The 16,383-nt window shown below is 37.3% G+C and overlaps 1 protein-coding gene across 1 annotated transcript in view; it reads left to right on the top strand.

Moving 5' to 3' along the window:
* Positions 1–16,383, top strand: part of PDE10A (phosphodiesterase 10A) — a 196,638-nt gene that overhangs the window by 162,417 nt on the left and 17,838 nt on the right. The window contains exons 14-19 of the mRNA XM_052784873.1: positions 1,136–1,278; positions 3,313–3,396; positions 6,283–6,433; positions 9,519–9,674; positions 12,286–12,458; positions 14,425–14,536. Coding sequence (XP_052640833.1) covers positions 1,136–1,278; positions 3,313–3,396; positions 6,283–6,433; positions 9,519–9,674; positions 12,286–12,458; positions 14,425–14,536 — 819 coding nt within the window. The remainder of the gene's footprint in view (positions 1–1,135; positions 1,279–3,312; positions 3,397–6,282; positions 6,434–9,518; positions 9,675–12,285; positions 12,459–14,424; positions 14,537–16,383) is intronic.

Here is a 16,383-nt window from a genome sequence, read left to right as displayed (position 1 = left end):
ACTTTTATAAATTCAGGTCACATGTTTTACAAATTCAACTGGGGGATGGAGATGTTATGTATTCTCTTGATTCCATATGCTTAATATTCAACGATACCAATTTATACATTTATATGCTGTCCTATATACTCATAATTATCCATGCTTCTAGATATGAGTGGATAGCCTTTTTTGTTTTCAAACCCTTTATCATCACAAAAATTACTATTCCTGTAGGAAACATAAGCAATTTAATGATCATTACTATACAACTATAAAAATGCAATAACTGCAATAAAAATGCAATGTAGAAGAAATGTGTCATATTCATGGGAGGTAAGATACAATGCAATGCCAGTTAAGCCTGGTGATTTACATTAAGCCATTTTACCAACATCATGCTGTCGGTATACTGGGGCAGAAAATTTTACTAACAATTACTTAAACTTGTTCCACCTGACTCAGGGCAAGTAGAAAGGCCTGCATATGAATGAAACTTGGGACTATGCAATCACTCAGTTGTGTGTGAGTTCACTCTTTTTAGATGGTGAATGTTACCATTCAGGGCATGCTGCTCCAGATTATCTTTACTAGTAAAATTGTTGTGTCCTCACTTGTTTACAAACCATGCCATGTCTGCAATAGCTGTCCGAACCTCTCAATAATTAACTGTACTTATTTTTCACATTTATTGCAGAGTAATGTAAGTATGATAAACATCTCATGTACTTTTTACTGGGTATAGGTAGCAGTTATTTGTACCAATTAATAGCTGAATTAATGCAGTGGCACAAAATATGAATCATGCCCTATTAACAGTTTTCATTCTGTTAGCATATTGGCAGGGACTGAGCTCCTTTTCTAACTCCTGAACTTTGATTCTTTTTCTTGGGAGAGCTAAAATGCAGTGAAAAATTATCCAAGCCTTAGATGTTTACCCAAGTGAGTAGATGCAGAATGCTGTGATAGAAGGCCCAGTTTTCCTGAAGTACTGAATTTCATATAATCTGTCGCTTTTCTAATGTGTGAAGTTGAGCAGCCAAAAACACTAATGTTTTTGCAGATGTGTATTTTAAGAATAAGTGCTTGAATACAGGAAAGAAATGTTTTTTCCTTTATTAAAATTTCACATTCATGAATGACTTCCCTTTTTCAGATGTACCACAGAATTCGCCATTCAGAGTGTATTTACCGTGTAACGATGGAGAAGCTATCCTACCACAGTGTTTGTACAGCAGAAGAGTGGCAAAACCTCATGCACTGTACACTGCCTCCACATATTTATAAAGAAATAGAACTGTAAGTATTTTTCTCATATAGCGACAGCTGCATCTTGTATCAGTCTGTGAAAAAGATTCCCCCCCCGCCCTAGGCGTAGCGGAGGGTTTTGTAGGAAGCACTTTTATTATTGAACTATCTCAAAATCATAGGGGTTTATCTCTGGCTTTCTTATACTTAGTTACACTTAATGACCTGTGAACAAAATTTATCTATCAGAGGTGTAAAATAATACCTACTCGGAATGGTAGCATATTCCTCAGGCATGGGTAGCTACAGTAGTTGCTTTAAGCATTAGTTTATGTCTAAGGATTGTAGAGATGAGCTTACTTTCTGATAGTCCCAAGTCACCAACAGCTCAGAGCCAGAGAGGAGATTGAGCTGGAACATCAGTAGTTAAGACCAAACGCGTGCTCTCATCCCCTTGTACTTGTTTTAGAATAAAAGATTCAGTTCGTTCCTGGGATTTTCTGAGTTGTGTGGGTTTTGATTTGGGTTTTGGAATTCGTTTGTTTTTTTTTATTTTTGGTGTGTGTGTTTTGTGCATCTGCTTGTGTTTCTTGAAGGAGGGGAAAATGGATACAGATCTCCAGACTTCTGAAGATAATTCAGGGTTATGAATCCCAGGTGCTAGAGTTTAGAGTTACAGCCTAAATTTGGAGGAGGACTTCCCCTCCAGCCTCTTAAGCTTTCTTTGAAATAATTCAGTTACTTTCAGCTCTCAAGGATCTGCTGTGTGCTGAAGATGTTCAGATGCTCTATCTGTATTTTACCAGTCAGTCCCCACTCAACGTTAACACTGGGAGTCATCTGATTTTTTAGTCACCATTTTTGGCCCAGGACAATAAATTCTACTGTAGTAACCAGGTGCCTAAAATCAGAAGTCTATGATATCAAGTCACCAAATCTAAGTTGTCTTTGTAAACCTGATCTCCAGAGCTCATTTACTCCCGTCAGGCGCTGAGCATTGTAGCTGTGAGCAACCAAAGCATGCAAGCGTATGCTTAACAGGGGCTGCTTACAGCTAAAGTTCATTACATGCTGAAGTGATTTGCTTGAACGCCAGAGTATTAGCAGCTTGAAGGAAGAAGCTTATTCTCTGCAATACAATTTCTTGTGCTTTGTTAGATGATATTATATAACCCACCTCCTCAGCAAAAATTACTCCTACTTGCAAAGATGACAGGTTTCATGCTAAATTATATTAACATCCTTTAGTTCGAGAAATCTGAACACATTTAACCATTTTCCAAGCAATTCAGCTACCTTCAGCTCTCTTGCACCTGCTGCGCTGTTCAGTATGCCACGTACGCGCAAGCGTTTAGCTGGGTTTGGTGGAAAGTAAATAGAAGACTTGCAGCACGGCAGGTGCAGGGAAAGGGGTTAATTAATAATCGAAGGACAAACAGTGCTGCTGAGCAGGTCCCTAATATTAGGCCTAAATGTTGATATTGGGAGAGAGGAGAAGTCATCAGCTAATGAAACATAAAAAAAAAGCAGCATTAAATGTTTGATTTTTAACGTTTGGGCTTAATTTCTATTAGCCAGTAAAAGTTGATTTTTTTTCCTGTCAAAACTAGAGTGAGTCTCACCGCATTCATGACAGGAATTACTGAAAAAAGGCTAGTAAATACATTATTAGAGACACCATCTTTACAATTCCTGGGAGGCAAGTCTGGAATATTTTAGGAATGCCTGTAAAGCTCTCATCATCCCTGTAGAAGAAAGATTTTTTTACATTAAGCAATGGATTCTTAAATAAAGATTTATGTTTCTATTAACTAAACAAAGCCAAAGGCTAACCAAAGGCTAGCGGTTGTACTTGATGATCTTAAGAGTCTTTTTCAACCTAAATGATTCTGTGATTCTGTGAGCATAGTTTTGTTGGCCTTAGCGGAAATATATTAACTTACATTGCTGGAAAATATAGCCTGTAAAGTCAGTTTTCTGTGTATATTCAGAAACAAGTGAATGCTGTCAGATATCCGTTAGTCTAGTCGTTTTCACTTGGTTTTAGATGTTTTTGTCCTTACTAAGTTGAAACTTTCTTCTTAGATACCACTTTGATATCAGTCCATACGAGGATGTCTGGCCTGCCATTTTTGTCTACATGGTTCACCAGTCCTGTGGGACAGCCTGGTATGAAGTACATGATTTATTGCTTTAATTCTGTTATTTATGTGGTTTTTTATTAGGAAATTTTGAGATCATTCTTTTCTAATTCAAGGTCTTATTTTCCTTGGGGGTTATTTACTATGTCTGGTCTGTACAGGGCTGTAATAGGCAGGCTGGATTTCTTGTCCCAGTTTCTTGGTCTTCAGTTAATAAAATTTGGGAACAGCCAGGTAAAAGAACTCATGATATCATCCAAACACTCATCCTTCCAATATGTAGAAGTATTGTTTGGTTCTGAGATGAGATTGCTTTTCAGACAGAAGAGGGTGAAGATACTAAAGGCACTCTTGCCAAAAAGGAGAGAAGGTCCGTGAATACTGGTTTCTCAAATACATAGTTGCTGAAATTAATATAGTATATGGTTAAAATAATCCAAGGTTAGGTCTTATCTTGCTAAATGAATCAGTTACTGGCATCATTGTGCATTAATTATGGAAGTGAATGATTTTCAAATGAAATGTTTCATTTATTGTCCTTTCTTTCAGTGTCCCTTATCATTACTAAGATCAGTAGTCTCTTGGCTAAGTATGTCCCATTGCTGAAAGAAAGGAGCTGCTCCGAATTATAGAAAAAATCTACAGATGGGCAATTGAAAGGGGAGGTATCTCCCTGCAAAAAGGAGCAACATTTGGGAAACATTTGCTGGTGACTGTTTCATCTTAGTCACTGGATGAACCTCCATGCCCTCAAAGCATACAGGGTCTTTCTCATGACTTCTTCAATACAGTTCTTAATGCAGTTCTCTACTACTCAGTGTAGTTAGCATGTTTCTGTTACTGACCGAATGGCTGTGGATGCAGGACTGGGGTTCAGATTTTCAGCTAAGTTCTGGTTTTTTCCCTTTCTGTCTCCCAGTCTCTTTCTTTCAAGGTGTAACTTTGATGGGAAAGAATTGATATCTACTTGACGTTTTTCAAATGAGTCTCAGCTTTCACATATAAAGTTAAAGAAACAAAAGTGAGGAAAATATTTGAAAAGGAGGCTGTTGGGACTGGACTTGTGTTTAATTTCTGAAAGAACAAAACTTCTCAACCCTCTGAAACAAGTACAGCTATTTTAAGACTAAAATTTGATTTTTAATGTATTGAGGAGTAAGGTTGTGCCTTTAAATATACAAATATGTAATGTATAACTGTCCCGTCCAGGGAGGATTTTGGAGAAAAATCTCTGATATTTACTACATTTTCTTTCCTCTCATGAAGAAATTATCTTTTACCACTTCAGTCAAGTATACAAAATACAGCAGTGGAGGAAGTAATAGTATTCTACATTGAGGTATCATTGATAATGATTTTCCCTTTGGCTACAACCGTTCTATCCCATAGTAACCGTTGAGTTGATATTGGATGTAGATGGAAGTGACTGTTGTGATATTCTGAACTATGATGTACTATTTTAAACAGTAGTTCTAACAATTGTTCTAGACCTGTCTGACTTAACTCTCTAGAATTAAAAAAGAAAGCCTAAAGTTTTTTTGAAAGACAGTATGCCTCCATTTTTACTAATGTCAGACTAAGGCTAAGAAGAATGACCTTGCTCAGCATACAACCATAGAAGTATGTTTTTCTATCTAACTGGCTCCATATAGTGGATGTATTTACATTTTCACATGTAGATCACAGACATTCAGCTTTGTTTTCTCAGCCCACATGTAGTGCAAAACTAGAACATTAATACTGCTTCCCTGAAATACCTAAGAAATTATCAAAACATGGAACTTAAAAAAAAGTCAAACCACAGTAACAGGGGAAAAAATGAGAATAAAAGAAAACTGATCTGATATGAGGGAAAAAGTCAGTGACTTGGCACTCTGGCATCTTCTGTTCAGTTCTGGCCTCAAGTGTAATATTCCCTTTTCACCCCGGGCAGCTCGGATTAGGTACTTTAGAAAATTTTACCTGATATCTAATCTGTGCTTGAATTTCCCATCTGTAAACAAAAAGTATTCAGCTTTCCTTTCAAAGGAGCATTGGTAGAAAAAGTCTATTAACGATTGTGCAGAGCTGTGGTACTACAGAATATGAACTCCCTCAGAGGTGTTTTTGGTGAGCACATAAGCCAAACATAACAACTTTATTACTGCTTTTTATTATTACCTTAGTGAAAATACTCTTGATCATAAATTCATTTTGCTTGTCTATCTTAACAGCAAAAATATAAAAAAAATTCTTTAAGAAATAATCCCCTAAATGCTGTAAATGTGGGGCATCTTCATGGTTGACCAGCAATTACTTAGCAAAATATTGTTTGTTCAAAAATGAAGAAACATTGAAATGTGAATTTCTGTTCATTCGCCCAAACTGGAAGAAAAATCTTAAAGTCTTGGAAAAAGTAAAATCTTCTTCTTTTCATGATGTCAATATGAAGTATCTCAACTTCATTTATTCAAAACAATTTATGCATTTGGCGTTTGACTGAAATTTTAATTTAAACAGGATTATTTCTTCAGTGTCATTTGCTTAAACCCCCTAATTTTCTGGTTTGATCACAAATGATGTTTTCAAATTGTCCGTTAGATGCCGAGTTTCAGTATTTGACAGGTTGAATAGATAACGATTTAAAGAAACCACACTTCAAGTTTCTGGGAGTGAGGAGGGTTATGCAATTGTGTTGCCTGAGCTGGGTAGCTTGACTTATGTTCCAGAACTTTACAGATTCAACTAAGAGCATTGTCGTGTATCCATGGTCCTCTGTCCTTGCCAAAACTTGAATGACTCTTGTAATCAACGAGTCTTCTGCAATGAGAGTCAATCCTAGCAAGAAGAGTAAATCAAAGAGCATCTTTTCTCCTCTGTTCGTTATTTTTCTCATTCTTCTTTCTTGTCTCTGACCAAATTAATTTCTTTCTAGCTTTGAACTTGAAAAGCTATGCCGATTTACTATGTCTGTAAAGAAGAATTATCGCCGTGTGCCCTACCACAACTGGAAGCATGCAGTTACCGTTGCACATTGCATGTATGCCATACTTCAGAACAACCAGGGGCTTTTCACTGATCTAGAGGTAGGTGAGATGATTGTATCAGTTACTAGACCTCATCAGAGGTATCAGCCATCGCAGAAGTACATTTTCTGTGCAAAACTCTATTTTGCTGGCAGCTTGGGCAGAGCGTATATAAAGGTCCCCACAGAGGAACGGGTGTGAGTAGAAAGCTTGAGGAAGGAGAATTATTCAGATTCCTAATCCTAGTGTTTCCTTCACGTTTTTCAGGTCTGCCCACTGAAGAAGCACTAGCAGATTTGCTATAAGTCCATGTCCATGTTTTGAGGTTCCCCCTGCCCACTTACAACCTTTATTGTCTTTATTTTAATTATTTAACTGTCAGATCTGTACTGAGGGGAGGGAAACACCCTGGATCGTGAACGCTGTGAGGTCTGGGTGATCCTGAATAGGAGGACAAGGGTTACAGAAATGGTTGACAGATATGTGAGTAAAGGAGATGAGTAGAAAGAACGGAAGGAAAACAGTTGTCCAAATGTGCTGGTTCACTGATTAACTTTTATTGTACAACAGTTTTTCTTAGCATGCGTGTACATATTTTGAAGATAAATGCATAGTGTTTAAAAAAATCAGGAAAACAAATACTTCGGAAAGATCACTAACTGGTAAATTTATAACAATAGAATGGAAGGCTTAGAATGGTTAAATGTTAATATACACTACGAAGAACTGTCAGTTGGTTTTTTTCTGAATTATGGTAGGTGCAACTGGGAGTGCTGTCTATTCTTAATACTACCTGAAACTTCTGACTGGGAGAACCTGTTTTCAGTTGTGTATAACTTCACCAAACACTAGCCATTTGGGCTGTAATTTTCCAAGCTCCGTGACTTTCTTAAGCTGATTCATTTGGGGAAATTTCAGCCAAAATTGTTTCGCTCTTATAAAGAAACATGCTAGGAGAAATCAAGTTTTTGTTCAGTGTATAAGAGTAAAATAGAATTTGGTGATCTTTCAGTTGAAAAGGTCTAGTTTATTCTGCTGTAAAGCAGGGACTTGAAAATTGACACTGAAATAGGAAAGTGGCATTTGCCAGGCATATGCTGAAAGTTGGCAAAGCTATACAAGTTTGAAAAAAATCAGTATTCCTTTAACAACAAAAATCTATGGATTGCAGCCTCAGGGAATATTTAAGGCTCTGATAACATTCAGTACTAACCAAGTAGTAAGCCCCATCTTTTTGGAGACACAGAGTAAGAAAGACGGAGAGCAAAAGAGGCAGCTGTTCAGAGAGATGGAAACAGTCTTTGTTCCCTGCCAAAGTCCAGGCAGCCTTCACCCGTTTGAATGCCTTACCCCAGTCTATGTTCCAGCTCTTTCTAGCAGTCTCCTTTCTTGAGACTGGAGATGAATCCAACAAGAATACAGGAAACTACTGAAGGCAAGTTTGGGGAACTAGGATGGGCTGGTCTCAGGTGAGGGATGATGACATGAACCTCGATAGACTTAGAGATGGGAAGAAAAGTATGAAACACTGCAGAGGGGGCTGTGATCTAGAGGCAAATAGACGCAGCAGTTGGCAGTGGTCAAAGAGTTGGGATCCAAGCAGGGACAATATGTACAAGGTCAAGAACACTGGGATTAGGCATTGTATAATCCTGAAGGACTGACACAAGACTGACTTCCTGGGACACGGAGAGTGGGACAAGGTAGACAGAACCATCTGGTACAAAGGACAGACTGATAAGAACTGTAAGACTGGAAAAAACACAGGCTGTAAAGGACGCAACAGGAGAATGAAACTTGCGGGGGAAGGACAGAAGATCTTACGCCCACTAGATCTAACGTAGCACAAAGGATTCTGAGACTCATCTTTCTTTTGCTGTCAGAGACTGTTTTTCAAGTCTATTGGTTACACATCTTGCCCCTCCTGATAGTAGTGAAAAGGGGATACCAGCTTCCTGCAGCTGTTACTGCACAACTTCAAGTAATATAGTTGTGTGTGATGTTCTAAGGGTTCCACTTCTGCTGAGGATCTGTGTGGACGTGTGTTGCTGCATCTTCTGTTTTACTATGTGCTTTTTAAAAATGCACTTCACAAGATGCAATATTGAAAAGACATCATTAAAAATAAAAGCGAAGGATTTAAAATAAAAGTGAAGGTCTCAAAATCAGAAATACATTTCAGGTTGCTACAACCTGAGTTCTGCACATTGTATAATTGTGATAAAATCTTTATCATCATTGTTTGCTATTTTTCCACACAATCATGTGCCTCTTAGTTCAGTATACAGGTTGAATGTTGCTCACTTAATAGGTGGTTAATCAGTATTCTTTTTCTGCTTCATTTTATAGCCTTATCCTTGTTTACTGAACACTCATCAGAACCATGTATAAGACAGAGCTGTTAAGTCTATAAAGATATTTTCGTGATACTCCATGCTGACAGTGACTGCTTCACAAACATTAATGACTGTTTTCAAAACACACTTGCTGTGTGAAAAACTTTTGCTAGTGTTCATGTATTTTGTGTGTTGAAAGACAGATTTCAGGGACTCCATTTCTTCAGAATATTAAGAGTTAATTAAATGAAAAAATCAGTTGCCATCTTACTTGGTTTGCAGTTGCCGTTGTCCAGTGTTTCTGTGGCTCACCTTAGTGGCTTCCTAGGACAAGTTTCACCTAGGAGACTTGGTCAGTGTCTCCGAGGAGTGTTACGGAGGCAGGTCTAGCGTCGGACTTTGGCGCAGCTGCCTTGACCAGGAGATCATACATCTTACATATTTCCTCTCCCTCAGTAAATGCACTTTTTATTTTTTAATAAACATGGTAAGAATTCAGTGGATGACCAGGCTATCTGTTTAAAACTCAGATTTCTTCCTGAAGCAGAATCCCTCCAAGAGTATGTGATTGTGCAACATTTTTTTTAAAATTCATAATATATAAGAGGTTTGAATTACAATTGGTCTGAGAATTTTAATTCAGCATGTCCTCACTTTTGTGTTTCTCACAATATTAAGGATGTTTCTCCATGTGGTTTTTGAAGGCAGTGTAAGCATAGTGCAACTTTTACAGTATTTTGGGAAGAGAGTGACACCTAGGGGCAGGAAAGACATCTTACTTTTCATGTTTCTCTCAATTTTTTTTGTAGCGAAAAGGTCTTTTAGTTGCATGCCTGTGTCATGACCTGGATCACAGAGGTTACAGCAACAGCTATCTTCAGAAATTTGATCACCCCTTAGCTGCTCTCTATTCCACGTCAACAATGGAACAGCATCACTTCTCGCAGACTGTGTCCATCCTGCAGGTAGGATTATTGAAATTGTGTCTTCTGTGCAGTAGAGTCCAGTGGTGGAAATAGGAGTCACATCATGACCCAGTAGATTTCTGAAGCATGCTTAATTTTATTTCTGGATTGTAGTGCTCATTTAGAAGAGTGGGAGATTTATTACAGCAAGCAGGGTTCCCCAGTTAGCAACCCAAGCATTCAATAATAGTGCAAAACATAGCTTTTCCAAAATCTTGATATTATAAAATATACTGTGTATTTGAAGGTCTTTGCTTATGTCCTGCCTTTGGAGCTTTTAGCTTCTGGGTCAATGAGGGTTTTTCCTATAACCACATGGAATAGGAATTTTGAAAATGAAAAATTAGTTTCTCACTTACTTAGATATTTCCAGCATAATGTGCTTCAACAAAGTCTTCAGTCATCCTGAAATTCTGAATAAAAGCTCAAGTGCTGGCAAAAGTTTGCATGAGAAGCTTGAAAACCTGCTGTAATAAATTCCGTGAACAGTAAACGTGTGGCATGAAGGAGGAAATGTTAATTTTGCACGCATGAAAAGTTTAAACTTGTTTCATTATGTTATTGTGTGCTTTTTTGTTATTCAGCAATTTGAAATAAAAAAAAACTGAGCAAGGTAATATTCTATGAAAGAGAGTTCCTAATACGAGGTAATGTGTCCGTATGTTTAATGAATAGAAAGCTACAAGAAAGCATGCAGACACATTTTGGGAAATCCAAGTGTGCTACTGACACACAGATATTTTCTCATCAGTGAAAATTTTTTTCATGCTCAATTAGAAGAGTGAGAACTCTCACCTATGAAACCACTGCCAGTCCGTAATGTATTTGTGCTCACTGGTTTTAGTTTACCATGCACACGCTCTATGCACAACCTTACTATGCTACTGCGCCACTAATTCGTTGTTAACTTTTCTTTCTTTCTGGTCTTTCAGGGGGAAGATATTTATTTTCTTAAATATCTAATCACCTTTTAGGAAAAATACATATTCTGTATTGTATTCAGAAGCACATCTTGTGATTATGGTTTTAGGTATCATATACATTTCATCAGAGAACGGAAGCTTTATCTCTGAATGCTCCTCCATGTAGGAGGGTGTAATTGAATCCTTCAGTGGTGGTATGGCATTAGATTTTTAGTATTCATTCTTCATGTGAGTTTGTGCACAGTGAGCAGGTTCCTCAGTCATTAACACTCCTCTGTCCCACTATGGCTACGTGAAGCAGACTTCAGTCATTCTTCAAAAACCATTTTGCATTTTTCCTGCAGAAATGTTGTAGTCAGTGAAAGTCCCAATTGCCAAGAAGGCAGGGAACCTTTTTGCTTCCCTGCTGCCTCCTTGCTTTGGCCATCAGCCAGAGTGAGGAAAGGGAGATAGGTGGGCAGGGCTGCAGAGTGGATTCAGACACTGGCTACCCAAGTGCCCATGGCTGGTGATTATTAGCAAAGGCAGATTCGAGCGGCCTTTTGGACTTGCTGTTTTTTCATTTGAATCAAAAAACCTTACTGAATTCCTGGACTGTTACCAAAAAAAGCCAAGCAACCCACCCAACCCATTAGGTTTTATCTCAATGAGTTTTAGTTGTATGTTAGTAACCTGCAGTACTTCTCACTGTTTGAAACTTTATAGCTGCTTTGCTCATCCACCTGCAGTTCTAATGTACACCATACTTCCAAATACAGAGGATTCCATTTGCTAGCTTTAGCTCAACAGGGAAACAATAAAATCTTAGGAGCTGTACTTCGTATGTACTACTCAAAAGCCTAAGTGACATGCTCAGAAATGGCAGCTTCTGTCAGTACTTAACAGAATCTGTTCTTTTCTAGTAGTATGAACAGAAGCTGTCACAGTGGTCTTTCTGACAGTGCAGCTTCCCTAAAGAATAAAATCTAGAATAATTTAAATATTAGGACAAATAGCCTGTTCTCATGGATTAGGCAAGCAAGGTCAGGGAGGAAAGTGTCCCCAAAACCCTAAATCAGTGGAAACCATTGTCTTTAGTTTATGAGTCAGTCAGCTCATGGTTGAACAAAGCAGCTTTTTCCCCTAAATGTTCATATACATTAAAATACTGTAATTAACTTTATAGAGAAAATTGTATTAGTAAATGCAGCAATTCCAGGCACATTTCATTTGGAACACTATGAAAACAAAATTATTTTAGTACTTTAACTTGGATATTTCCTTATCCATATGGTGGGTTATGCGGTATCAAAATTGTACTTCAGAGTGAATCAGACAGTTTACCAACTTTGCAATGCAGTACTCTGGATCAGGATTGAATCACAAGTTCCCAAGCTAATACTGTCTGGAAGTGCTGTGTCTGTAGTGCTTATAAATCAGAGGAGAAAAAGCTAGCATTTTTCTCTATTAATACCTTTAGGCTTCAGAAGGAGCAGTCCAAAACCAGATCAGTGGCTTAGTCATAGGTTTCATGACAGTATTTAAAAAAGGAAAGATAAAAATGGGAATTTCAGGCTGTCAACATTTGAATTTGCAACAAAAATTGTCATGGGGCTGTAAAACCATTGTAACCTGTCTGGTGAAGTAAAGACTGAAATCATCTCAGAATTAGAGCTTGTGCTTTTTATTGGTTTTTTACTTTTTCATAGCTGGAAGGGCACAATGTCTTCTCCAATCTGAGCTCCAGTGAATATGAGCAAGTACTTGAGATCATCCGGAAAGCCATCATCGCCACAGACCTTGCCCTGTATTTTGGAAACAGAAAACAGCTTGAAGAGCTGCATCAGACCGGAGCATTAAATCTTAAGAACCAAGCACACAGGTAAAGCAGCAAACCAGTATTAGTTCACTATGGCATTAGCCCTAGAAAGAAAAACCTTACTTTTGCAAAAAAATTTCTGTGTACATAGTAATTTTCTTACATATAAGATTTCTAAGACCATCTGTGTGTAAAATTTCAAGTATGTAACAGTAATTTCCAGTGTTTTATATGTGCGTGTCACTGCCTTTGGATGTCAACTGCACAGTTCAGTGACAGATCATCTGCAGAGGAAAGTTAGTGCACAGGCAGTTAGGTGGTGGGGAAAAAGGTATAGTGCAATAATTACTTTTATTTTTATGTCTATATTTTTTTTATCCTGTTAACATGCTTTTTTGGAAGGAATTGTGGTCAGATCTCAACCTTTATGAATTAAGATTGCTCTAAGTTTTAAAAATGTACATTTATATTCATAAATACATGACGCTGTTCACATAAGCAAAACATAGTGCAGCCTGGATGAGAGGTGTGCCTCATAAGAGGCTTCATTAAAGTGCATATGCAGCCCTTCAAGGCTTCTTTACTGGAAAGTGGATCCTGTCATTAATCTAATGCAGGGAAAAACTAGAGAGGTAATATGGGAAAATATTGAGTCAGGATTCTGATTTCTTTTCAAAAGGAACTTTGGTACTTGGGTCTTCTTTCTGAGGAGTTTTACAGGTTTTTGCCAGTAGTTTTGAATAAATTATTACAACACTGTAGGAAGGGCAGTTTTTAAAAGCTTATTTCCCAGTATGAAACTGAAGCTTATCAGACTTGAATAAACCTCAGCATTTTAAAAATACAAAGATATAGTAGCTCCTGATAGTCTCAGAATGACATTTACCAGAAATCTTGAATTTAGGGTTTCTAAAATTTAAATAGGATCACAACTATTTAGTGTGTGATTGAATAATCTATTATGCTGATTTTTTTTATCTTACCTGCCCTCAGAGCATTTTCAGTGCAAAGCCACGTGCCTGAAGGTAGGACATCAGTTTGTAATGTGGCTAAAGAATCCGAGACTTCTAGTTGTTACCTGTACGTACAGCAGAATGCTAAATTTGGCCCTTACATGGCTGCTGAATCCTCTTGCTTAACTCAGGGGAATTGTGCTTTGCCGTTTATCTATTGATTATATTGTGTATTTGTTTATTTTCCCAGGTATATTTGTCTGTTGGTACAGTTTTAATGACTGTCATGACATTGGCATGCAAGTTAGCCAGTTGTGTGCTTTTCCCATGGAATAGGCATTATTAACAAAGATGCAGGTGTCCTTAAGTGTCATCTTAAGTTCTCCATTGGGTAGAAGACACATGAAATCATTCATTAATTTGCCAGTTTTCTTTATAAAACTTTGATTCATAAACCATAGGTTTGGGTAGTAGACGAGTGCTAGAAAAGTGTTTAAATAAGCTTTTTGTATGTGTGCCTTATTCTAATAATGATTATAATCGTACTGATGCTGTTCAGTTATTCTGTGAACAGGTTTGTCAGTGTATAGAACAGAGTTAAGTGTGTAGGATTCTTGTTCTGTCAGGGTCAGAATTCATTCCAAGAACTAGTTTTTCCTGGTTTTTGAACGTGCGTTCCTCTCTCTTTAAAGAACAGAAAGAAACACAGCAACAGGATATGCCATCTTTCTTTTTATAGACTTGTACTGTGTTTTCAGAAAATCAAGGAGGGGCATGCGAGTGTTTTAACAAGCAGGCATTCTTGTGTAGTTTTCTATGAATGTGATTGTGCAGAGGATAGTCAATGAACTCTGGTTGCAAACGATGCAGGGAATACTACAGGGAATATAATATGCAATTTGTGTGATGCCTTACCAATGAATCATAAACAAGTGAGGAAGAAACAAGCAAGGTGGGAGAAATTTTGTAGTATATATACTTTACTACTGATTGAACTGAGGAAGGGCAAACAAAAACTTTGCAGTGTGATCATTGATTCTTTACCGAAATTACAATTTAATGCAATTTTATTTTAGAGATAGAGTGATTGGTCTGATGATGACGGCTTGTGATTTGTGTTCTGTAACAAAGTTGTGGCCAGTTACCAGACTGACGGCCAATGATATATATGCGGAGTTCTGGGCTGAGGTATGTGTGTTTCTTTTGTTTAATCTCTTTATAAATGGAAGTATCCAGGAAGAAAAAAACAACCATAAGTATTTTTCAATCGATATCTCAGCATGCTTGTTTTAAAGGGTGTTCACTCTCTTTATAAATGGAAGTATCCAGGAAGAAAAAAACAACCATAAGTATTTTTCAATCGATATCTCAGCGTGCTTGTTTTAAAGGGTATTCATTGGTGCATGCATGTGTTTTGTTGTTTACTCTGAAGCTATTTAAAGAGCTGAGTTAGCTTCCTAATTTTCTGGCAGTGTTTTTTCTCTCTGTTAAAGATGAATTTAGAAAGTATGTCCTAACATAAAGTGACTAAGTAACAGAACACAGAAGAAAATCTGTAAGGTTTTTTGAGTCGCTAACTGTAGTTTTGTGAAGGATCTATTTCTATTCTAGAAATCCAAAATATGAAACCAGCTTCCAGGTCAACTGCCTTGAAACACACTTATAAAGCTGTAGTATGAATCCAGGAAATGCTAAAGCAAATATGACAAACCTTAAAATTGTTCTCATCTGACCATTTGAATCTTCTTTGGGAGCCAGCCCAGCAACTGGGTCTCAGAGAGAGCTGATTTTTTAATATGCTGAAAGTTACTCCACAGATAAGATGTACTGAGAACTGAAACAACGCATTGAGCTGTGCTAATGTAATCATGTTCATAAATAAAGATGCAATCTCTCACGTGTCTTATGCTGAGGAGTAAATGTTCTAATTGTTTAATTTTTAATAAATATCCCTGCTTTAGAGATAAGGAATAAATTCTGAGGGTGTTGCATAAAGTTGAATTAAGCAGTTTTAGAAGATATGCTGTATTTTCAGAACTACTATTGCACATGTGTATGATAAAGTGTTGTTCTTTTCTGTTATGTGCCCTGTGGAAGTCTGCAGAATTCAGTGGGCTTATTTCTGTTTTACACCAGCGTAAAATGGAAATCAGGCCCACAGAGTTGATGTAGCGTGCATATAGTGTGGAGATTGTTGTCCTGCCTGTTGTGTGTTCATTATGAAATTCAAGATCTGCATGGGTTGGGGGTGTTTTTTGTATTCACATGTTCTCAGCTCAGACTACAATAAAATATTTGAAAAATGCAGACTGTATAAGCTCAAAGATCTAGTTCAGTACTCACTTTCTAAAATGTCAGCACTGGAAAGTGAGTGTCCTTATGAGTGATATAATAGAGGTATAATGTTGATGTGCCTCACTGATTACATACTTAACTCTTTTGCTTACAAGTAAAAGGACTTTTTAATGCAAATCTTGTGAACTCAGTGGAGAAGGAAGGATCAAACTGATTTTTCCTACTCAACAATAGTAAAGGTGGAATTATGGACATAATTGAGCCTGTCCAGACTTTAACCTGTTTTGTAATCCAAGGATGAGTTAATAAAGGTGGATGTTGTTATATTGCTACTTCATAGAGCAAATGTAAATTAGAAGTTATTGACAGAAATTGAATTCTGTAACTGGTGTTTTACTGAATCCTCTTTAAGAAGAGGTTAACTGATACGTGGCAGAAGTTGAATATGTTGTGATCTAGTCAGGATGGCCGACAAATCCAGCCACAGGTCTAAATGCTTCTGGAAATTGGAAAGCTGGAGTCAGATACAGAGAAAATCCTGGGAAAGTGAAACCAATAGAAAGTTTAGATTGTGTTTCACTGCAGAAATTGTTACTTAATTGGGAAAAAAGGTAAACTCTAGACAAGTGTATTTGATGAAATTGAATGGTTATGTTACAGTTTTAAAAGTAGGATAGAATGTTGCTTCTAATTACTACTGAGTTCATAATCTTAGTATGTTGAATGATTTATTCAGAGCA

Source organism: Harpia harpyja, chromosome 4, assembly GCF_026419915.1.
Source record: "Harpia harpyja isolate bHarHar1 chromosome 4, bHarHar1 primary haplotype, whole genome shotgun sequence".
NCBI classification, from domain to species: Eukaryota; Metazoa; Chordata; class Aves; order Accipitriformes; family Accipitridae; genus Harpia; species Harpia harpyja.
The sequence above is the reverse complement of the archived record's forward strand: the minus strand, read 5'-3'. Positions and strand labels throughout refer to the sequence as shown.